General features: G+C 44.9%; 1 protein-coding gene across 1 annotated transcript in view; it reads right to left on the bottom strand.

Annotated features, from left to right (window-relative positions):
* The window catches only part of LOC109867022 (cystic fibrosis transmembrane conductance regulator-like), a 71,904-nt gene that overhangs the window by 4,328 nt on the left and 42,111 nt on the right, over positions 1-25,465 (bottom strand). Inside the window, 11 exon segments of the mRNA XM_031801336.1 lie at positions 1,384-1,489; positions 3,468-3,640; positions 8,176-8,265; positions 10,855-11,010; positions 13,382-13,606; positions 15,560-15,660; positions 17,088-17,315; positions 21,367-21,517; positions 21,884-21,963; positions 22,203-22,489; positions 25,018-25,055. Coding sequence (XP_031657196.1) covers positions 1,384-1,489; positions 3,468-3,640; positions 8,176-8,265; positions 10,855-11,010; positions 13,382-13,606; positions 15,560-15,660; positions 17,088-17,315; positions 21,367-21,517; positions 21,884-21,963; positions 22,203-22,489; positions 25,018-25,055 — 1,635 coding nt within the window.

The raw sequence follows: 25,465 nt of genomic DNA on the forward strand, positions 1-25,465 counted from the left end.
TGACCATCGGGTTCTTGGTCACCTCCCTGACCAAGGCCCTTCTACCCCGATTGCTCAGTTTGGGCGGGGGCGGCCAGCTATAGGCCAGCTATAGGTCTTGGTGGGTCCAAACTTCTTCCAATAAAGAATGATGGAGGCCACTGTGTTCTTGGGGGCCTTCAATGCTGCAGACATTTTTTGGTACCCTTCACCAGATCTGTGCCTCGACACAATCCTGTCTCGCTGCTCTACGGACAATTCCTTCGACCTCATGGCTTGGTTTTTACACTGATATGGACTGTCAACTGTGGGACCTTATATAGACAGATGTGTGCCTTTCCAAATCATGTCCAATCAATTGAATTTACCACAGGTGGACTCCAATCAAGTTGTAGGAACATCTCAAGGATGATCAATGGAAACAGGATAAGCCTGAGCTCAATTTAGAGTCTCACAGCAAAGGGTCTGAGTACTTAAGTAAATAAGGATTTTTTTTCTATATACATTTGCAAAAAAAAAATTTTTAATCGCTTAGTCATTATGGGGTATTGTGTGTATATTGATGAGGAAAATGTTTTATTTAAGCAATTTTAGAATAAGGCTGTAAAGTAAATCAAATGTGGAAAAAGTGAATAGGTCTGAATACTTTCCGAATGCATTGTATGTCACTGTGCCTGCCTTGTCATGCTCTCTGCTTCTGTGAACACAAACACAGTTCACTTATATTTCCCAAACAAACAAACATACAGACACACACACACACACACACACACACACACACACACACACACACACACACACACACACACACACACACACACACACACACACACACACCACACACACACACATGCATGCGGCCCACACCATGCCCTAAGTCCCTCAAACTCAACTCTGGACCGCGAAGCCAGTTCCATTGCTTTTTTTCATTGTTTCCCTTTAAGCAGGAAGTGATTTAGACCTGGCACACCAGATGTATGTAATTAATGATGAGGTAGAAAGGAAAAGCAGCAGGCTCCAGACCTCATAGGGTAAGAGTTGAATAGCCCTGCCCTATATCATGGTACACTGTTAATCAAATAAGTGATTTACTCTGAGGCTAACAAATGGCGATGCCCTGATAGAAGAATTTAATTACACTAAAATGGAGGATAGATGATTTAGCTGGTGATTGGTGCTCTATTCTCAGCTCCAACAGGGAAATACTAAAGCATTTTAATGGAAGCGATGGGGGGGGTAACGAAGGGGAAAACCTCATGCTTAAAGGGGATAGATCTTGTGTGTGTGTGTGTGTGTGTGTGTGTGTGTGTGTGTGTGTGTGTGTGTGTGTGTGTGTGTGTGTGTGTGTGTGTGTGTGTGTGTGTGTGTGTGCGCGTGCGTGCGTGTGTGTGCGCGTGTACTAACCAGGAAGGACTGGCACTCCAGCAGTGGTTCCACTCTGTGTTCTGACAGTATGACTGTACAGTTGGAGAAAGACTGTTTCAGCGTCTTCCTCAGGACCTGCAATGTTCTGTCAACCAGAAAAACATTTTTACACAACCATTAGACAACGTTCTTCTGTCAATCATACACAAAACAGAGAGTAGACAAAAAAGAACCACAGAGTTTAACGATAGGCCTACATATCACACACACACACACAGACACACAGACAGACAGACAGACAGACAGACAGACAGACAGACAGACAGACAGCATCAGCATTTGTGGGTTCGATTAAAGGCTCAAAATGCCCAGAAACAAATAACTTTCTTCTGAAACTATTCTTGTTTTGAGAAATTAAGGCTATTCCATATGAGAAATTGCCAAGAAACTGAAGATCTCGTACAACGCTGTGTACTACTCCCTTCACAGAACAGCGCAAACTGTCTCTGACCAGAATAGAAAGAGAAGTGGGAGTCCCCGGTGTACAACTGAGCAAGAGGACAAGTACATTAAGGTGTCTATTTTGAGAATCAGACACCTCACAAATCCTCAAATGGCAGCTTCATTAAATAGTACACACAAAACACCCATCTCAACGTCAACAGTGAAAAGGTGACTCCGGGATGCTGGCCTTCTAGCAGAGTTGCAAAGAAAAAAACATACCTCAGACCGGCCGATACAAAGAAAAGATTAAGATGGGCAAAAGAACACAGACACTGGACAGAGGAACTCTGCCTAGAAGGCCAGCATCCCAGAGTCGCCTCTTCACTGTTGACGTTGAGACTGATGTTTTGCGGGTACTATTTAATGAAGCTGCCAGTTGAGGACTTGTGAGGTGTCTGTTTCTCAAACTAGACACTAATGTACTTGTCCTCTTGCTCAGTTGTGCACAGGGGCCTCCCACTCCTCTTTCTATTCTAGGTAGAGACAGTTTGCACTGTTCTTTGAAGGGAGTAGTACACAGCATTGTATGAGATCTTCAGTTTCTGGGCAACTTCTCGCATGGAATGGCCTTCATTTATCAGAAAAATAATAAACTGCCGAGTTTCAGAAGAAAATTCTTTGTTTCTGGACATTTTGAGCCTGTAATCAAACCCACAAACGCTAATTCTCCAGATACTCAACTAGTGTAAAGGCCAGTTTTATTGCTTCTTTAATCAGGACAACAGTTTTCAGCTGTGCAAACACAATTGCAAAAAGCTTTTCTAATGATCAATTAGACTTTTAAAATTATAAACTTGGGTTAGCTAACGCAACGTGCCATTGGAACACAGGAGTGATGGTTGCTGATAATGGGAGTCTGTACGCCTATGTAGATATTCCATAAAAAATATGCCGTTTCCAGCTACAATAGTCATTTACAACATTAACAATGTTAACACTGTATTTCTGATCAATTTTATGTTATTTTAATGGACAAAAAAATGTGCTTTTCTTTCAAAAACAAGGACATTTCTAAGTGACCCCAAACTTTTGAAGGGTGTATATATAGTGTGTATAAACGGGGCAGCAGGTAGCCTAGTGGTTAGAGCGTTGGGCCAATAACTGAAAGGTTGCTAGATCGAATCCCTGAACTGACAAGGTGAAAATCTGTCGTTCTGCCCCTGAACAAGGCAGTTAACCCACTGTTCCTAAGTCGTCATTGTAAATAAGAATTTGTTCTTTGCTGACTTGCCTAGTTAAATAAAAAATCTAAATTTAAAAAATCTAAAACACACATTCTCTCTTTCTCCCTTTACGTACACATTTCCCCGTCTCACCCTACAAACTCCTCCCGTAAGCCCACTAATGTGCACTTCCTGCTGAGGTTAAGATGAAAGCAGCAGGTTTGAAGTTGACCAGCGTCATCAACAACCACTAATTCACTCATTACAGGCCCCATTTAGCGTAAAGTCCTGTGTCGGTACGTGTGGTTACATACTGTACGTTCCCACACATCCAATGACAGTTACGGTAAGTCCTGGAATTGTCACCATATGCAGTGAGACACTCAAACACACACACATCTCAACACCACCCACGTCTCTCTCTCTCCTCCTCATCATCCCTCCCTCTTCCCTTACATGGGGTCGAGGTAGGCGCTGGGTTCGTCCAGCAGCAGTATGCGGGCCTTGCTGAGGATGGAGCGGGCCAAACACATGAGCTGCTTGTGTCCGTTACTCAGGACATAACCCCCGTCCTCCAGCTGGAAGTCCAGCTTGTCTGGGAACTGCTCTATCACGGACTTCAGACCCACCTGGATGACACATAGGACAACAGGAAAAATCAGTCAGTTAATCAATCAAACAAACAAACAATGAAATGTACCGACTCATTGATTCATATGTGGTATATGTGTATCCCCCGTTGAAAAAAAAAACCTACAAGGGACATATGCAGGGCAGAACAGGGAGTCATTTACATCTGATGTGGAGTTCAGGTTAATACTATGTGTTTGGAAAGGTCCACCACCTTCATTTTATGAAACAAATACGGTATGTGCATTGGGCGATCTATGATATCATGTTGCTCTCCTATACATGACATCATAGATCGTCAAACCTTCAAAAAATGAAGGTGGTGGACCTTTCAAAACACATAGTACTAACCTGAACTCCACATCAGACATGACATCAGCTATGGTCAGAGTCAAGAGAAGGAGTCTCGTGTGAGTCTCCTGGCTGTGCTTGCTATACAACCACCACTATGGTGTGTTTATGGTGGCTTCGTCAGTGCCCCGCTCCACACACATGTACACAGCAACACCTTAACATCAGCATAGCATGTTGGAATGAGGTTACTGCTGTATGGAAGGAAGGGCATCAGTGGCCCTCTCTGCAGTGTACAGACAGACACACAGACAAACGGGATGTTTGTCTGTGTGGGATGTGGACATGAAGCTAGGATTAGGGTTGAACCGGGATGTGGACGTGAAACTAGGGTTAGGGTTGTGGTTGAGGCTAGGGTTAGGGTTAAACTGGGATGTGAACATGAAGCTAGGGTTAGGGTTGAACCGGGATGTGGACGTGAAACAAGGGTTAGGGTTGTGGTTGAGGCTAGGGTTAGGGTTAAACTGGGATGTGAACATGAAGCTAGGGTTATGTTTGTGGTTGAGGCTAGGGTTAGGGTTAAACTGGGATGTGAACATGAAGCTAGGGTTAGGGTTGAGGGTTTAGGTAAGGGGACTGAGGTCTGTTACCCTCAAGAGGGACAGGGTGTACAGGCACATAGGGACTTGACCAAATGATTGTATTAATCACTAGTTAAAAGAAAACACTTGTACAAGCTGTTAAGAGTGTATGGCTGGGGGTCTCACAGAACGCTCCAAACTTCTGACAGAATCAACAGAGTGCTCTGTAGTGTCTATAAAGGGCCACTAGATGGCATTTTATACCCACAGGTAGGCCCAAATGCATGAAGCTCATTACTGTACATGTTCAGGAGCTGTGTAAATATAGCCCAATATAAGGCCTTTTTGGTGGGAGAAGAGACCACCACAGAATCCAAACATCAATATATATATATATACATATACATATATATATATATATATATATATATATATATATACAGTGCCTTGCGAAAGTATTCGGCCCCCTTGAACTTTGCGACCTTTTGCCACATTTCAGGCTTCAAACATAAAGATATAAAACTGTATTTTTTTGTGAAGAATCAATAACAAGTGGGACACAATCATGAAGTGGAACGACATTTATTGGATATTTCAAACTTTTTTAACAAATCTGAAAACTGAAAAATTGGGCGTGCAAAATTATTCAGCCCCTTTACTTTCAGTGCAGCAAACTCTCTCCAAAAGTTCAGTGAGGATCTCTGAATGATCCAATGTTGACCTAAATGACTAATGATGATAAATACAATCCACCTGTGTGTAATCAAGTCTCCATATAAATGCACCTGCACTGTGATAGTCTCAGAGGTCCGTTAAAAGCGCAGAGAGCATCATGAAGAACAAGGAACACACCAGGCAGGTCCGAGATACTGTTGTGAAGAAGTTTAAAGCCGGATTTGGATACAAAAAGATTTCCCAAGCTTTAAACATCCAATGGAGCACTCTGCAAGCGATAATATTGAAATGGAAGGAGTATCAGACCACTGCAAATCTACCAAGACCTGGCCATCCCTCTAAACTTTCAGCTCATACAAGGAGAAGACTGATCAGAGATGCAGCCAAGAGGCCCATGATCACTCTGGATGAACTGCAGAGATCTACAGCTGAGGTGGGAGACTCTGTCCATAGGACAACAATCAGTCGTATATTGCACAAATCTGGCCTTTATGGAAGAGTGGCAAGAAAAAAGCCATTTCTTAAAGATATCCATAAAAAGTGTTGTTTAAAGTTTGCCACAAGCCACCTGGGAGACACACCAACATTTGGAAGAAGGTGCTCTGGTCAGATGAAACCAAAATTGAACGTTTTGGCAACAATGCAAAACGTTATGTTTGGCGTAAAAGCAACACAGCCCATCACCCTGAACACACCATCCCCACTGTCAAACATGGTGGTGGCAGCATCATGGTTTGGGCCTGCTATTCTTCAGCAGGGACAGGGAAGATGGTTAAAATTGATGGGAAGATGGATGGAGCCAAATACAGGACCATTCTGGAAGAAAACCTAATGGAGTCTGCAAAAGACCTGAGACTGGGACGGAGATTTGTCTTCCAACAAGACAATGATCCAAAACATAAAGCAAAATCTACAATGGAATGGTTCAAAAATAAACAAATCCAGGTGTTAGAATGGCCAAGTCAAAGTCCAGACCTGAATCCAATCGAGAATCTGTGGAAAGAACTGAAAACTGCTGTTCACAAATGCTCTCCATCCAATCTCACTGAGCTCGAGCTGTTTTGCAAGGAGGAATGGGAAAAAAATTCAGTCTCTCAATGTGCAAAACTGATAGAGACATACCCCAAGCGACTTACAGCTGTTATCGCAGCAAAAGGTGGCGCTACAAAGTATTAACTTAAGGGGGCTGAATAATTTTGCACGTCCAATTTTTCAGTTTTTGATTTGTTAAAAAAGTTTGAAATATCCAATAAATGTCGTTCCACTTCATGATTGTGTCCCACTTGTTGTTGATTCTTCACAAAAAAATACAGTTTTATATCTTTATGTTTGAAGCCTGAAATGTGGCAAAAGGTCGCAAAGTTCAAGGGGGCCGAATACTTTCGCAAGGCACTGTATATATATATATATATATATATATATATATATATATATATATCTAGACCCTTAAATAAATAATAAATAAATAAGTATTGTAATTTATAAAGTTATAAGTGCTAATATGGCCAAATCAAGTGCATTAAGGGAAGGGTAGTAAATGCTAACAAAGCCTCCCTTATATCAAAAATAAGGTTGTGAATAGGGTTAGGTTTAATCCAGGATGTGGACATGAAGCTAGGATTAGGGTTGTGGTTGAGGGTTAGGTTTAATCCAGGATGTGGACATGAAGCTAGGATTAGGGTTGTGGTTGAGGGTTAGGTTTAATCCGGGATGTGGACATGAAGCTAGGATTAGGGTTGTGGTTGAGGCTAGGGTTAGGATTGAGTCAGGATGTGGACATAAAGCTAGGTTTAGGGTTTTGGATTAGGGTTGTGGTTGAGGCTAGGGTTAGGATTAAGTCAGGATGTGGACATAAAGCTAGGTTTAGGGTTTGGATTAGGGTTGTGCTTGAGGCTAGGGTTAGGGTTGAATCAGGATGTGGACATGAAGCTAGGATTAGTGTTTGGATTAGGGTTGTGGTTGAGGCTAGGGTTAGGATTGAGTCAGGATGTGGACATAAAGCTAGGATTAGGGTTTGGATTAGGGTTATGGTTGAGGCTAGGTTTAGGGTTGAGTCAGGATGTGGACATAAAGCTAGGTTTAGGGTTTGGATTAGGGTTGTGGTTGAGGCTAGGGTTAGGATTTAATCGGGATGTGGACATAAAGCTAGGATTAGGGTTTGGATTATGGTTGTGGTTGTGGTTGAGGCTACGGTTAGGATTGAATCGGGATGTGGACATAAAACTAGGATTAGGGTTTGGATTAGGGTTGTGGTTGTGGTTGAGGCTACGGTTAGGATTGAATCGGGATGTGGACATAAAACTAGGATTAGGGTTATGGTTGAGGCTAGGTTTAGGGTTGAGTCAGGATGTGGGCATAAAGCTAGGATTAGGGTTTGGATTAGGGTTATGGTTGAGGCTAGGTTTAGGGTTGAATCAGGATGTGGACATGAAGCTAGGATTAGTGTTTGGATTAGGGTTGTGGTTGAGGCTAGGGTTAGGATTGAGTCAGGATGTGGACATAAAGCTAGGATTAGGGTTTGGATTAGGGTTATGGTTGAGGCTAGGTTTAGGGTTGAGTCAGGATGTGGACATAAAGCTAGGTTTAGGGTTTGGATTAGGGTTGTGGTTGAGGCTAGGGTTAGGATTTAATCGGGATGTGGACATAAAGCTAGGATTAGGGTTTGGATTATGGTTGTGGTTGAGGCTACGGTTAGGATTGAATCGGGATGTGGACATAAAACTAGGATTAGGGTTTGGATTAGGGTTGTGGTTGTGGTTGAGGCTACGGTTAGGATTGAATCGGGATGTGGACATAAAACTAGGATTAGGGTTATGGTTGAGGCTAGGTTTAGGGTTGAGTCAGGATGTGGGCATAAAGCTAGGATTAGGGTTTGGATTAGGGTTATGGTTGAGGCTAGGTTTAGGGTTGAGTCAGGATGTGGGCATAAAACTTGGTTTAGGGTTGGACCAGACACCAGTGTGACTAATGTTAACTTAGTGTCTCACCTCCTCAGCCACCCGCCACAGTTCCTCGTCACTGTGGCAAGCGTGCGGATCCAGGTTCATACGGAATGTTCCAGTCAGGATGAAGATTTTCTGTCAAAGAAAATAGAAAATTGAGGAGCTGTGTGAGTTGTTTTGTTTTTCAGGGTGAGCTGTGTGAGTTGTTTTGTTTTTCAGGGTGAGCTGTGTGAGTTGTTTTGTTTTTCTGTGTGAGTTGTTTTGTTAGTCAGGGTGAGCTGTGTGAGTTGTTTTGTTTTTCAGGGTGAGTTGTTTTGTTTTTCAGGGTGAGCTGTGTGAGTTGTTTTGTTTTTCAGGGTGAGTTGTTTTGTTTTTCAGGGTGTGCTGTGTGAGTTGTTTTGTTTTTCTGTGTGAGTTGTTTTGTTTTTCAGGGTGAGCTGTGTGAGTTGTTTTGTTTTTCTGTGTGAGTTGTTTTGTTTTTCAGGGTGAGCTGTGTGAGTTGTTTTGTTTTTCTGTGTGAGTTGTTTTGTTTTTCAGGGTGAGCTGTGTGAGTTGTTTTGTTTTTCAGGGTGAGCTGTGTGAGAGTCGTTCTTTGTAGCCACGCTGTACTTGTTGACCAATATGGAGTTATCAACAGTACTGATGTGTGAAATTAGATTAGATTTAGAATGGGCCGCTATCAATCGTACATTGCAAGGGGCAGGGGTAGAAAAAAAATACATGTAATCAGTATGCATTGGAGGACACTTTTCTTTTCCTGTGGTTCATTTTCATGCTACTTGAGGATGTTTCGGTTGAAAAGCTTGTAAAGCTGTGCTTAATATTTGCTCTTGATAAATACATATTTTAGCCAAGCAATAGAAAGCTGGGATCCTCCTCTTTTTAATAGACGCCATCCAAACTCTGTTTTCACACGTGATTACATGCAGTTTAGAAATGTTGTGCAATTACTGGGCTTATAAACTTATTTCATTCCATGCATCAACCAGCTGTTTAAGGAGCTGGCTCTCACTGCACAACAGGTGATATCCTGCTCAAACGCTGTATGCCAGGGCTTTCCAACCCTGTTCCTGGAGAGATACCTTCCTGATGGTTTTTGCTCCAACCTCAAGAGGTTACTGACCTGATTCAGCTTATCAACCAGCTAATTATTAGCCTCACATTCAACATGCATCCAAATGGCTGCCGTTGTGTTTGGCTTTGAGCTTGAAACAAGATCCACGACAACATGGAATGTTTTAAAATGTTATTTATGCATAGCGGGTCCGGGGGGGAAATCCCCAGGTTCATTTGGGAACGGGACCTATAACTCCCATCATCTTTTATCCTCGTCCTTCCAATTATTAAAATTAAAACATGAAGTGTTTGATTTGATTGTCGATTGCATTTGCATTAATGTCAGAGTGATTTAATGGACAATAGAGCACTGAGTACCAGGCCATTAGCAAGTTTGGTCGGCTACTAACGGAAATCAGTGACATTCATTTACAGACAATAGTTTTGGAGTAGGCTTAGTTACCGTGTCTCGACGGTCACGTGGTATTTGACCGGGTCATGAGTCGTGACCTCGGGTATGGTGGTAATACTGTTACCGTAACAACCCTAGGGACTGATGGGCGTTAATACTGTCACTGTAACAACCCTAGGGACTGATGGGCGGTAATTCTGTTACGGTTCCAACCCTAGGGACTGATTGGCGGTAATACTGTTACCGTAACAACCCTAGGGACTGATGGGCGGTAATACTGTTACCGTAACAACCCTAGGGACTGATGGGCGGTAATACTGTCCCTGTAACAACCCTAGGGACTGATGGGCGGTAATACTGTTACCGTAACAACCCTAGGGACTGATGGGCGGTAATACTTTCACTGTAACAACCCTAGGGACTGATGGGCGGTAATACTGTTACCGTAACAACCCTAGGGACTGATGGATGGTAATACTGTTACCGTAACAACCCTAGGGACTGATGGGCGGTAATACTGTTACCGTAACAACCCTAGAGACTGATGGGCGGTAATACTGTCACTGTAACAACCCTAGGGACTGATGGGTGGTAATACTGTTACCGTAACAACCCTAGGGACTGATGGGCGGTAATACTGTTACCGCAACAACCCTAGGGACTGATGGGCGGTAATACTGTCACTGTAACAACCCTAGGGACTGATGGGCGGTAATACTGTCACCGTAACAACCCTAGGGACTGATGGGCGGTAATACTGTCACTGTAACAACCCTAGGGACTGATGGGCGGTAATACTGTTACCGTAACAACCCTAGGGACTGATGGGCGGTAATACTGTTACCATAACAACCCTAGGGACTGATGGGCGGTAATACTGTCACTGTAACAACCCTAGGGACTGATGGGCGGTAATACTGTCACCATAACAACCAACGGGACTGATGGGCGGTAATACTGTCACCGTAACAACCCTAGGGACTGATGGGCGGTAATACTGTTACCGTAACAACCCTAGGGACTGATGGGCGGTAATACTGTTACCGTAACAACCCTAGGGACTGATGGGCGGTAATACTGTCACTGTAACAACCCTAGGGACTGATGGGCGGTAATACTGTTACCGTAACAACCCTAGGGACTGATGGGCGGTAATACTGTCACCATAACAACCCTAGGGATTGATGGTACAATACTTGATCTGTTTTCAGGTCCTTGAGGGGAGCTGTTTGTAACCCCAAGCGGGGAATATTTACCTGTGGCACCACTCCGAAGGCTTTTCTCCAGGTCTGTAGTGTGACAGAGTTCCAGGAGACCCCGTCAATGGAGATCTCTCCATCTGTAGAGGCCAGGCGCAGCAGGGCAGAGAGCAAGGTGCTCTTCCCTGAGCCCGTCCTCCCCAACACACCCACCTATGGACAGCAACAAACGTACACTGAGATAAGAATATGTACCATTATTAATTCAGAATATGTACCCAAAATCTCCACGAGCCAGACGCATCCATTGTCTTCCTATAGGTCTCTCCCATTAACCTGCTCATTTTCAATAAAGATCTTGATACAACATTGATACTATACGCTACGTAGCATACAACATAAAACTACACTGTGAACTGTGGTAAACTAGAAACCCTCTACTCTCCCTCAGGCCCAGAGCGTCAGTGACAATTAGGCCATTAGCAGGAAGCTTTAGCTAATGGCTAAGTAAAAGTGCTAATGGCTAGGTTAAAGTGCTAATGGCTAATCTAGGCCCAATGAGCAAGCCTCCCTCAGGTCTCGTTACTGAGAGCTCTTTCTCTCAAGACTTCTCCCAAGAGTCTCTCAAGACTCTCTCAAGACTCTTAACAGACGGATAGGAATGAATCTACAGTCGGTTCACTTGAGGGCAGATCAGGCCGTCCACTACATTACATTTGCATTGTAGTAATTTAGCAGACACTGTTATCCAGAGTGACATGTAGTGCATTCATCTTAAAATAGGTAGGTGAGAACAACCACCTATCACTTATAGCAAGTATATTTTCAATAAAAATGTTAGCAGCAAAGTCAGTGCTAGTCTGAAAAGAAGTGCAGGTCTATTTTTTTTAAAGATGTAAGGTTTGTGACATTTTCGGAAGATGGCCAGGGACTTCGCTATCCTGATGTTCCACCATTGGAGTGCCAGGACAGAGAAGAGCTTTGACTGGGCTGAGCGGGAGTGTACCCCACATATGGGTGGGAGCATCATCCTCACACATGCACACACACCTGCACCCATCCCCATCTCCACCCCCATTTCCACAACATCTCCACTCCATCTCCACCCCATCTCCACAAGATCTCCACCCCCATCTCCACAACATTTCCACTCCATCTCCAACCCCATCTCCACCCCATCTCCACTCCATCCCAACCCCCATCTCCACTCCATCTCCACAACATTTCCACCCCCATCTCCACTCCATCTCCACCCCCATCTCCACAAGATCTCCACCCCATCTCCACAAGATCTCCACCCCCATCTCCACAACATTTCCACTCCATCTCCAACCCCATCTCCACCCCATCTCCACTCCATCCCAACCCCCATCTCCACCCCCATCTCCACTCCATCTCCACCCCCATCTCCACTCCATCTCCACCCCCATCTCCACAAGATCTCCACCCCCATCTCCACTCCATCTCCACAAGATCTCCACAAGATCTCCACCCCCATCTCCACAACATCTCCACTCCATCTCCACAACATCTCCACTCCATCTCCACCCCCATCCCCACCTCCACTCCATCTCCACCACATCTCCACCCCCAACTCCACTCCACTCCATCTCCACTCCATCTCCACTCCATCTCCACCCCCATCTCCACTCCATCCCCACCCCCATCTCCACAACCATCTCCACTCCATCTCCACCCCCATCTCCACTCCATCTCCACCCCCATCTCCACACCCATCTCCACTCCATCTCTACCCTCATCTCCACCCCCATCTCCACAACATCTCCACTCCATCTCCACCCCCATTTCCACTCCATCTCCATCCTCATCTCCACCCCATCTCCACCCCCATCTCCACCCCATCTCCACCCCCATCTCCACCCCATCTCCACTCCATCTCCACCCCATCTCCACTCCATCTCCACCCCCATCTCCACCCCATCTCCACTCCATCTCCACCCCATCTCCACCCCATCTCCACCTCATCTCCACCCCCATCTCCACCCCATCTCCACTCCATCTCCACCCCCATCTCCACCCCATCTCCACTCCATCTCCACTCCATCTCCACCCCATCTCCACCCCATCTCCACCACATCTCCACTCCATCTCCACCCCATCTCCACCACATCTCCACCCCCAACTCCACTCCACTCCATCTCCACCCCCATCTCCACTCCATCTACACAACATCTCCACTCCATCTCCAACCCCATCTCCACTACATCCCCACCCCCATCTCCACAACCATCTCCACTCCATCTCCACCCCCATCTCCACTCCATCTCCACAACATCTCCACTCCATCTCCACCCCCATTTCCACTCCATCTCCACCCCCATCTCCATCTCCACCCTCATCTCCCCCCCATCTCCACCCCCATCTCCACCCCATCTCCACTCCATCTCCACTCCATCTCCACCCCCATCTCCACCCCATCTCCACTCCATCTCCACCCCATCTCCACCCCATCTCCACCTCATCTCCACCCCATCTCCACTCCATCTCCACTCCATCTCCACCCCATCTCCACCCCATCTCCACCCCATCTCCACTCCATCTCCACTCCATCTCCGCCACCTACACTTTGGCCCGCTTCCACGGTGAAGGACAGGTTCTGCAGCACAGAGCGCCCGGCCTCTGTATACTTGACAGTCAGCCCCTGGACATCCATGTGGCCCTGGTTGGGCCAGCAGTCTTGTGCGTGGGGGTTGTCAAGGACCAGGTCTGTGACTTTACCACCACCACTGGGTCTAGGCTCCTCCTGCGGCAAGTCGATGAACTTGAAGACCCGATCAACCGATCGCATCTGCAGACGGAAAAGAGGCCACAGAGAGGTGAGGAAGGGGTAGGTGTGAGATTATATAAGTGAGTAGAAACCTGTGTGGGAATGTGTGCAACGTGTGTGGGGGGGAGTGAAACGTGCGTGTGTGTGTATGTGTGTGTGTGTGTGTGTGTGTGTATGTGTGTGTGTGTGTGTGTGTAAGGAGTAAGTGAGTTCATACTGTAAGTGGGTCAATGTTAGTTTGTGACCTAATACTGTACCCGTGACGGTATGTTAGAGTAGTGACCTCCTTCATACTTGTTAATGTGATATTAATATTAATAGTTATATACTGTCTATTATCACATTAGTGAGTAGTATCAGTGTATGGTAGTATGAGTCAGTCTGGCAGTAATGATTCATTTTTCTAAAACAAGGAGAATAAATTAAATGACCTGCACTGTGATAAACCCGTTCAGAATCCTAAGCCTGAATAAAGCTCATGTCCACAACAACAACACTGGGGTGTGTGAACTGAATATACACTATTCTATATTTTGACACCTTACCAAACAACAAACAAGACAAGTGGAGTATCCCACTCAAGTAAAAGTAGCCTTTCACACTCGTACCCGTATATACAGGATGAAAACGGCAGATTTTGACACTGATAAGCATCTAAATTGGAACGTAGTGGCTGTACAGTAACATGCTATAAATGACATCAGAGCTCAGTCTCTGTGCTTCACCGTTCTGAACTTGAGCACCGCAAATGACAAGTTTCCCTGATCCCTCTGACTAATTGGGCAACTTTAGAAAATGTTTTTGTTGCCTGAGTGAGGGAAATGCTGTAAATTAAGAGGACTCAATGTATTTTGAAAGATGAGACGTTGAGGATTATAATAAATACTGATTTGATGTCATACAAGCAAGACAAACACCCGTGAGTCCAAATGTGCACTTCACATCATAAAACTCATGTCATATACTGTGTCAACGTTTATAATCACTATGTTTAATGTACAGTTACAAGATGACATGGCGTCATACCCTGGGTTGTTCTGAACAGAATGAGCCTATGTTTGTCTATTGTGAAGAGAATTTGCAGCAGAACACACACCTGACACCTTTCTATGCGCACTAGAATTACGATCTGTTTCTCTGAATTGCCGTGTGAAACCCTAACACTGCAAGATCACACTGCAAGATCTTATTTTATAACTAGTCATGTTGGCAATAGAACAAGCTTTCAAATGACGCCCACCTGACCCAGATTGCGATTTATAAAGGGCCATTCTGGGATTTCGTAACCAACAACAGTAATTGTGTGATGGCGAGGATGCCATCACATTTTGTGTTCCAAACAAAACAACTACAAGTGTGCTTTCTTTAGCTCTTCAACGGCACAGCTAGGAGAGCTCATAAAAGCACCTATAATTGAAGACCCTTCTTTGAGTCATACAAGTGCACCAGTTAGTCCTCAAATCAAAATAAAATCAAACTAAATATTATTGGTCGCATACACATATTTAGCTTTCTCTCTCAAACTCTTGTCATTTTGTTGTCATATGTTGCACCAACCCCACATTTTCCAGGAATATTCTTATCATGTGACTGAATGTAAATATATTCTTTTCATGTGTCAAAAAGTGCAGTAAATGTAAAATGCACATATTAATCAACAGGATTCAGTCTTAGATTCAGTCTTGTGTCAGGTGAACTGTTGTGTCCTCAACTTTGGTCTAATCATTTTCCCATAATCTCCAAACTGTTCCCTTTCAAATTATACAATGGATCTTCTGTAAGAAACATTTAAATGTATCTCTATCCATATAGGCCAATTCAAACGAGTGTAAAAGGTTAATGATATTCATATTTGTGTGAGTGTGTTGTGCGTGTTTATATGTGTGAAACTGATAACTGCCTACTGGTAATGTGGTATGTGAATGCAAATAGAATCTATCTACCGTGATTGATCAAAACTGTGTGTTTACATACCAGTCCGTCCACAGTGATGCTGGTGATGACAGCCCATTGGAACGTACCAAGGATAAGCATGGCTAAGGCCACGATGATGCCAATCTCCCCTGGCTTGTCCTCTGTGGAACACACACACATCACATTATCGTGCCCACTGACGCGCTAGCACACACACACACACACACACACACACACGGTCTTGTACAGCTAACCTTGTGGGGACACACAATTTCGTCCCATTCAAAATCCTATTTTCCCTAAGCCCTAACCCTAAACCATACTCTTAACCTAACCATAACCCTAACCTTAACCCCAAAACCTGATCTTAACCCTAAACCTAACCCTAGCTCCTAACCCTAAAACTAGCCCTAGCTCTTAACCCTAAACCTAACCCTTAACCCTAAACCTAACCCTAGCTCCTAACCCTAAAACTAGCCCTAGCTCTTAACCCTAACCCTAAACCTAACCCTTAACCCTAAACCTAACCCTAGCTCCTAACCCTAAACCTAGCTCCTAACCCTAACCCTAGCTCTTAACCCTAAACCTAACCCTAGCTCTTAACCCTAAACCTAACCCTAGCTCCTAACCCTAACCCTAGCTCTTAACCCTAAACCTAACCCTAGCTTCTAACCCTAGCTCTTAACCCTAAAACTAGCCCTAGCTCTTAACCCTAAACCTAACCCTAGCTCTTAACCCTAAACCTAACCCTAGCTCCTAACCCTAACCCTAGCTCTTAACCCTAAACCTAACCCTAGCTTCTAACCCTAGCTCTTAACCCTAAAACTAGCCCTAGCTCTTAACCCTAAACCTAACCCTAGCTCTTAACCCTAAACCTAACCCTAGCTCCTGACCCTAACCCTAGCTCTTAACCCTAAAACTAACCCTAACTCCTAACCCTTAACATAATTCTAACCCTAACACTAATTCTAACCCTAACCCTAATTCTAATCCTAACACTAATTCTAACCTTAACCCTAAACCTACTAGAAATAGCATTTGACCTTGTGGGGATGAACAAAATATCCCCAGTTGGTCAAATGTTTGTTCGTTTACTATTCTGGTCCCCACAAGTATAGTTAAACACGTCCACACACACACACACACACACACACACACACACACACACACACACACACACACACACACACACACACACACACACACACACACACACACACACACACACACACACACACACACACACACACACACACACACACACACACACACACACGTCATAGCATACGTCACTGCAACCCCTTGTTATTATACACACACACACAAACACACAGGTATTCAATGGTCTGTAAAATTACCCCTAGATTCACTACCAACATAAACACTGTGGTGCATTGAGAGATTCTCTATGTCACACAAAGATCTTTTCCACGTTGTCCATGAGAAGGCAGGAACAATTTACTCAGGCCTAAAGTAAATATGCAACGCAGTCGGCATCTGTAATATGCCAATCTCCTTTTCAGTTAAATGCTGTATTGGAAATAGCCTAATAATATTAAGTGTGTCTGTCTGTCCGTCCATCACTCACGGTTGGTTCCCACGGCGATGAAGGCTGCGGCGCTGAAGAAGAAGACGAAGATGATGTCACAGCGGAAGAGGAACCATCGCAACGTGGAGAGGTAGTGGAACCATATGGCCGTGTGGGTGTTCAGGGCCTTGTGGAACAACGTCTCAAAGTAGCACTGACGTCCAAACGCACGGATGGTCCACAGACCCTTTAGAGAGATGATGAGGTGAGAGAAGATAGGGCTTCGGGCTGGGATGAGGGGAAAGACAGAAAGAGAGATATTAAGAGAGTGAGCAGAGGAAGAAAAAATTAGAGCAAAAAGGAGAGAGACAAAGAGGGGAGGCAAGTAGAGAGAAATGGAGGGAGAGAGGGAGGAATGGAGGGAGAGAGGGAGGAATGGAGGGAGAGAGGGTGGAATGGAGAGAGAGAGGGTGGAATGGAGGGAGAGAGGGTGGAATGGAGGGAGAGAGGTTAGAATGGAGGGAGAGAGGTTAGAATGGAGGGAGAGAGGGTGGGATGGAGGGAGAGAGGTTAGAATGGAGGGAGAAAGATTAGAATGGAGGGAGAGAGGGTGGAATGGAGGGAGAGAGGTTAGAATGGAGGGAGAGAGGGTGGAATGGAGGGAGAGAGAATAGAATGGAGGGAGAAAGATTAGAATGGAGGGAGAGAGGTTAGAATGGAGGGAGAAGGATTAGAATGGAGGGAGAGGGTGGAATGAAGGGAGAGAGGGTGGAATGGAGGGACAGAGGGTGGAATGGAGGGAGAGAGGGTGGAATGGAGGGAGAGAGGTTAGAATGGAGGGAGAGAGGTTAGAATGGAGGGAGAAGGATTAGAATGGAGGGAGAGGGTGGAATGAAGGGAGAGAGGGTGGAATGGAGGGACAGAGGGTGGAATGGAGGGAGAGAGGGTGGAATGGAGGGAGAGAGGTTAGAATGGAGGGAGAAAGATTAGAATGGAGGGAGAGAGGTTAGAATGGAGGGAGAGAGGGTGGAATGAAGGGAGAGAGGGTGGGATGGAGGGAGGGAGAGAGGGTGGGATGGAGGGAGAGAGGGTGGGATGGAGGGAGAGCGGTTAGAATGGAGGGAGAAAGATTAGAATGGAGGGAGAGAGGTTAGAATGGAGGGAGAGAGGGTGGAATGAAGGGAGAGAGGGTGGAATGGAGGGAGAGAGGGTGGGATGGAGGGAGAGAGGTTAGAATGGAGGGAGAAAGATTAGAATGGAGGGAGAGAGGTTAGAATGGAGGGAGAGAGGGTGGGGTGGAGGGAGAGAGGGTGAGATGGAGGGAGAGAGGTCAGAATGGAGGGAGATAGATTAGAATGGAGGGAGAGAGGTTAGAATGGAGGGAGAGAGGTTAGAATGGAGGGAGAGAGGGATGAATGGAGGGAGAGAGGTTAGAATGGAGGGAGAGAGGGTGGAATGAAGGGAGAGAGGTTAGAATGGAGGGAGAGAGGTTGGAATGGAGGGAGATAGGTTAGAATGGAGGGAGAGAGGGTGGAATGGAGGGAGAGAGGGTGTAATGAAGGGAGAGAGGTTAGAATGGAGGGAGAGAGGGTGGAATGGAGGGAGAGAGGTTAGAATGGAGGGAGAGAGGTTGGAATGGAGGGAGAGAGGTTAGAATGGAGGGAGAGAGGTTAGAATGGAGGGAGAAAGATTATAATGGAGGGAGAGAGGGTGGAATGGAGGGAGAGAGGGTGGAATGGAGGGAGAGAGGTTAGAATGGAGGGAGAGAGGTTAGAATGGAGGGAGAGAGGTTAGAATGGAGGGAGAGAGGGTGGAATGGAGGGAGAGAGGGTGGAATGGAGGGAGAGAGGTTAGAATGGAGGGAGAGAGGGTGGAATGGAGGGAGAGAGGTTAGAATGGAGGGAGAGAGGTTAGAATGGAGGGAGAGAAGTTAGAATGGATGGAGAGAGGTTGGAATTGAGGGAGAGAGGTTAGAATGGAGGGAGAGAGGGTGGAATGAGGGAGAGAGGTTAGAATGGAGGGAGAGAGGTTGGAATGGAGGGAGAGAGAGGTTGGAATGGAGGGAGAGAGGGTGGAATGGAGGGAGAGAGGTTGGAATGGAGGGAGAGAGGTTGGAATGGAGGGAGAGAGGTTGGAATGGAGGGAGAGAGGTTAGAATGGAGGGAGAGAGGGTGGAATGGAGGGAGAGATGTTAGAATGGAGGGAGAGAGGGTGGAATGGAGGGAGAGAGGGTGGAATGAAGGGAGGTAGGGTAGAAAGGGGGAGAGAAGAGAAACACAGAAGCATTAGTAAATCACTCACAGGATGTCCGACATAACATCTAGGTACTTCTTGACCAAAATGTACGTAGCTAACGGGTGATGTCAACTTGTTGATGGAATTTAAATTCACATCCTGGCCCCAACCCTGATTTACAGTACGCCACTTAAGTCAGGTGGTGTGATAGGAAAGACCAACCACCCAAGCCAAAGACTGTTCTCTCTGCTTCCTCAAGGCAAGCGGTACTGGTGCATCAAGTCTGACACCAACATACTCCGGAACCGCTTCTATCCCCATGCAATAAGACCGCTAACTCACAGGACCCTACACACTACTCACACTGTTACTCCAACCTACGTACAAACACTCACAGAATTTGCTCACACACACACATAATATGCACATGCATTTATAGTGACTCTACACCCACTCACATACAATCACCATATACGCTGCTGCTACTCTGTTTATCATATATCCTGATACCTAGTCACCTTACCCCTCTACATATCTACCTCTATCGATCCAGTATCCCTGCACATTGTAAATATGGTACTGGAACTGACCCTGTATATAGCATGTTGACTTACTTTATTGTGTTTTTCTTATTTATTAATGTTATATCCTGTGTGTTTCTGTTCTACCTTGTTAATTTTACTACATTGATATTGATTACTGCATTGTTGGGTTTAGAGCTTGTAAGAAAGTAATTTCACTGTACTTGAGCATGTGACATTAAAACTGGAAAACATCGGAGTTTGTTGTTTCAGAAGGACATTGTTATGTGAGGAGAAAAAAGGAGAAAATAGAAGTGCACCAGACAGTATCACAACAATAGAGAGTATATTTTTTCAGGCCATTGTAAAACCAAGTCTCTCCTGTTGTGAGATGAACCGTATCTCTTACTACAGTCGGACACACAGAGAGACAGGCAGGAAAATGAATGAAAGGAAGGAAGAAATAAACCTGACAGTTTATCTACTCTGATCACAAGCAGGTGAGTGAAACTCTCTCTCTAAGGGGTATTATATGAATTTAGGTGGATTTATATGGATCTTATATGGATCTTTAAGGTCTCTGCACCAATAAAGGACAAATATAGAACAAGAGCAACATACAACAAGAGAGTGAGTGTGTTTTGGCCTGTTGAGGACAGTGTGTGTGTTTTGGCCTGTTGAGGACAGTGTGTGTGTTTTGGCCTGTTGAGGACAGTGTGTGTGCTTTGTCCAGGGGGGAACAGTGATAGAGAAGGTATGTGTTTTGTCCAGTCGTGTGTGTTTTGTCCGGTGAGGAACAGTGAGAGAGTGATGCCAGGATGGAGACAGAGGAAATCCCTGATCGGATTTTCAGTCTGACCCCTCCGTGGCTGCAGAAAGGCCTTGTGGCCATCTGTGACACACACACAGAATGACAGGATCAGGAGTGGAGTCAGAATGTCCCGAGTCCCAACACAGATACACACCTTTCTCTCACTATTTCAAACCAACACTTTGGTACAAGTAAGTTACGGGGAATGCATGGAATGTTTGCAGAATGTTGGGAATTGTATTGGTGAGGGAGAACTCAAGCAATAGTACCATTATGTATGATATCCCCTATCCAGTCATGTCAGTTCAGTGGTTACTCCAAGGCGAGAGGAAGTATCCAATTGTTAAAGGACCACCACTTTCCATCTAACTAAAGGACCCAAGGACAGATTTAGGCATCCGAAGACACCACCCATCCATTATTCTCAAATCAAATCAAAGTTTATTGGTTGTTTTATGGGGTTATGGAATCTCAAATCTGATTGGACGAGAGCTGACCTCCCACTCCGTTATGTCCCACTTCCCCTCCAGCAGACCTCGCCCCTCTGTGCATCCTCTCCAGCCTCCACCCTCTCCTCCCTCAATTCTCTTCTCCATCCTGCTTTCTTTTATATCCCTTAGCTTCTTTGACTCCCTGCCCGGTACAATATAACTTCTGGAGTTGTTCAAAAAGTGAAAAGTCTGTTCACCTTTCTCGACAGTCGAGATAAATCAAGCACACCTCCTGTATTTGAAAATTCCCCAGCCCCCTCCAATAACCCTACAAGTCTCACCCTCAGCTTCTAGTTGTTTCAGCTGTTGTCCGGTACGCAGGAAGTACTTCCTCAGGACCACGAATATGACGGCCAATGGGATCGCGGCGATGAAGATGTACGGCCGCATGATGGACACAGTGAAGATTGCTCCCAACACGATCAGAGTTAACTAGAGGGAAAGAATATGAATAATATAAAATACAGAGCTTTCATAAAATAAAATAAACAAAAAAGAAAACCCTCAAAACAATAAAAGACAGAGAGAGATAGATTAAGATAGAGAATGGGAGAGAATTTATTTGAGAGAGAATGAGACTGACAGAACAGCCAGTCACCCACCTGGATGACAGACAGACAGACAGACAGACAGACAGACAGACAGACAGACAGACAGACAGACAGACAGACAGACAGACAGACAGACAGACAGACAGACAGACAGACAGACAGACAGACAGACAGACAGACAGACAGACAGACAGACAGACAGACAGACAGACAGACAGACAGACAGACAGAGCAGCCAGTCACCTACCTGGATGAGGTCAAACAGTACAAGAGGAAGCATGTCGTCGATGGTGGCCATGTCTTTAGTGAACCTGTTCATGATCCGACCTACAGGGCAGAAAAACACACATGGAATTGACTGCTGCTGAAAGTTAGAGGCATCGACTGGTGGCGGTCGTACTGACTAACTGACTGATGTACAGGCTGTGAGATTACACAGACAATTGACTGATAAATTAGACATGTATCCTGTGTTCAGATACAGTACCGGTAGATGCATGTACATATGTATCTCTAGCTGATACATAATCCTTGGTTAAGCCAGGGGTTTCAGCAGTGGGCCTCACCTGTTTTCATAGTGTTGAGTACAGCCATGGGGGCCCTGAGCACAGCAGTGAGCATCTGTTCATGCAGCCTCTTGGACACGGTCAGTAAGGTGTGGACCAGTGGCAGGCCTCTGAAGAACCCCAGCGCCAGAACGCTCTCCGACGTCGCCACGTAGATGTAGATGATGTAATAGGCGCTGGTTGGCGTGACGATGACTGACTGTTGGACGGCAGGTGAAGAGGCGTTGGAGTGTTGTTGGTCTACGTAGTTAGGCGCCGATGGGTTGGCCTCCTCTGTCCAGATCTTACTGAGAGGGAAAGAAGAGAGTACAATGGTTACAACAGTATCTGAACCGCTTTTGTTTGAGTACTTTGCATTTAGCGGTTTACATGTGATCAGGCTGATCTGAGCTGTTTACATGTACAACACACAACGCATCACCGGGGGCAAACTACCTGCCCTTCAGGACACCTACACCACCTGATGTCACAGGAATGTCAAAAAGATCATCAACAACCACCCGAGCCACTGACTGTTCACCCCGCTATCATCCAGAAGGCGTGGTCAGTACAGGTGCATCAAAGCAGGGACCGAGAGACTGAAAAACAGCTTCTATCTCAGGCCATCAGACTGTTAAACAGCCATCACTAACATTGAGTGGCTGCTGCCAACATACTGACTCAAATCTCTAGCCACTTTAATAATGAAAAATTGGATGTAATAAATGTATCACTAGCCACTTTAAACAAAGCCACTTTATATAATGTTTACGTACCCTACATTACTCATCTCATATGTACAGTGCCTTGCGAAAGTATTCGGCCCCTTTGAACTTTTGCGACGTTTTGCCACATTTCAGGCTTCAAACATAAAGATATAAAACTGTATTTTTTTGTGAAGAATCAACAACAAGTGGGACACAATTATGAAGTGGAACGACATTTATTGGATATTTCAAACTTGTTTAACAAATCAAAAACTGAAAAATTGGGCGTGCAAAATTATTCAGCCCCTTTACTTTCAGTGCAGCAAACTCTCCAGAAGTTCAGTGAGGATCTCTGAATGATCCAATGTTGACCTAAATGACTAATGATGATAAATACAATCCACCTGTGTGTAATCAAGTCTCCGTATAAATGCACCTGCACTGTGACAGTCTCAGAGGTCCGTTAAAAGCGCAGAGAGCATCATGAAGAACAAGGAACACACCAGGCAGGTCCGAGATACTGTTGTGAAGAAGTTGAAAGCCGGATTTGGATACAAAAAGATTTCCCAAGCTTTAAACATCCCAAGGAGCACTGTGCAAGCGATAATATTGAAATGGAAGGAGTATCAGACCACTGCAAATCTACCAAGACCTGGCCGTCCCTCTAAAATTTCAGCTCATACAAGGAGAAGACTGAACAGAGATGCAGCCAAGAGGCCCATGATCACTCTGGATGAACTGCAGAGATCTACAGCTGAGGTGGGAGACTCTGTCCATAGGACAACAATCAGTCGTATATTGCACAAATCTGGCCTTTATTGGAAGAGTGGCAAGAAGAAAGCCATTTCTTAAAGATATCCATAAAAAGTGTTGTTTAAAGTTTGCCACAAGCCACCTGGGAGACACACCAAACATGTGGAAGAAGGTGCTCTGGTCAGATGAAACCAAAATTGAACTTTTTGGCAACAATGCAAAACGTTATGTTTGGCGTAAAAGCAACACAGCTCATCACCCTGAACACACCATCCCCACTGTCAAACATGGTGGTGGCAGCATCATGGTTTGGGCCTGCTTTTCTTCAGCAGGGACAGGGAAGATGGTTAAAATTGATGGGAAGATGGATGGAGCCAAATACAGGACCATGCTGGAAGAAAACCTGATGGAGTCTGCAAAAGACCTGAGACTGGGACGGAGATTTGTCTTCCAACAAGACAATGATCCAAAACATAAAGCAAAATCTACAATGGAAGGGTTCAAAAATAAACATATCCAGGTGTTAGAATGGCCAAGTCAAAGTCCAGACCTGAATCCAATCGAGAATCTGTGGAAAGAACTGAAAACTGCTGTTCACAAATGCTCTCCATCCAACCTCACTGAGCTCGAGCTGTTTTGCAAGGAGGAATGGGAAAAACTTCAGTCTCTCGATGTGCAAAACTGATAGAGACATACCATATCTAATAAATGCCGTTCCACTTCATGATTGTGTCCCACTTGTTGTTGATTCTTCACAAAAAAATACAGTTTTATATCTTTATGTTTGAAGCCTGAAATGTGGCAAAAGGTCGCAAAGTTCAAGGGGGCCGAATACTTTCGCAAGGCACTGTATATACTGTACTCTATACCATCTACTGCATCTTGCCTATGCTGTTCGGCCATCGTTCATCCATATATTTTTATGTACATGTTCTTATTAATTCCTTTACACATGTGTGTATAAGGTAGTTGTTGTGAAATTCTTAGATTACTTGTTAGATTTTACTGCATGGTCGGAACTAGAAGCACAAGCATTTTGCTAAACTCGCACGATGTGATAAAAACATGTTTTTAAACATCTGCGTATGTGACAAATAAGATTTGATTTGACGTGTTATTAGGCTGATCTGAGCTGTTTACATGTGATCAGGCTAATCTAATCTGTTTACATGTGATCAGGCTGAGCTGAGCTGTTTACACGTGATCAGAATGATCTGAGCTGTTTATATGTGATCAGGCTGATCTGAGCTGTTTACATGTTATCAGGCTGATCTGGGTTTCTTTTGGTGGATACTACTTGTTTACCATTGTAGGCTGATCATCCTAGTTCCTTGTGATGAATATTATAGCACATGTGAAAACAAACAAGTACTTACTCTGTGATAAGAAATATCCCCAGGACAGAGCCAGCAACCTACAGCACACAATAAACACAGTTAGACTGAGGGTGGCAACAGCATGCATTAAAATAATACTGTCAATGAATGCAATTATGATCCAACAGGGACCCTCTAGTCTAGCGCTCCCAGACATCAGTCCACATTCTTGTTCAAGAATCTGGAAAAGTCCAGAAATGCTGGAGTTGAGTTTAGGGATTCTCTAATACAGTATCATTATGGGTTAATTGTCAGATTCTCCCTAGGAGAGGTGGGTGTAGAGTCAGGCGCAGGAGAGTAAAAATGGCAAGAAGTCCATCAAAAGAACAGGCACAGGACCACAACAACAGCCACTAACAAAAACAGGAATGCAGTCCAGTAGACAGACAAACAAAACGCAACCCCAAACCAATGACAGATACACAAACAATCCCGCACAATACGTAGA

The sequence above is a fragment of the Oncorhynchus kisutch genome, linkage group LG22, assembly GCF_002021735.2.
Source record: "Oncorhynchus kisutch isolate 150728-3 linkage group LG22, Okis_V2, whole genome shotgun sequence".
Taxonomy (NCBI): domain Eukaryota; kingdom Metazoa; phylum Chordata; class Actinopteri; order Salmoniformes; family Salmonidae; genus Oncorhynchus; species Oncorhynchus kisutch.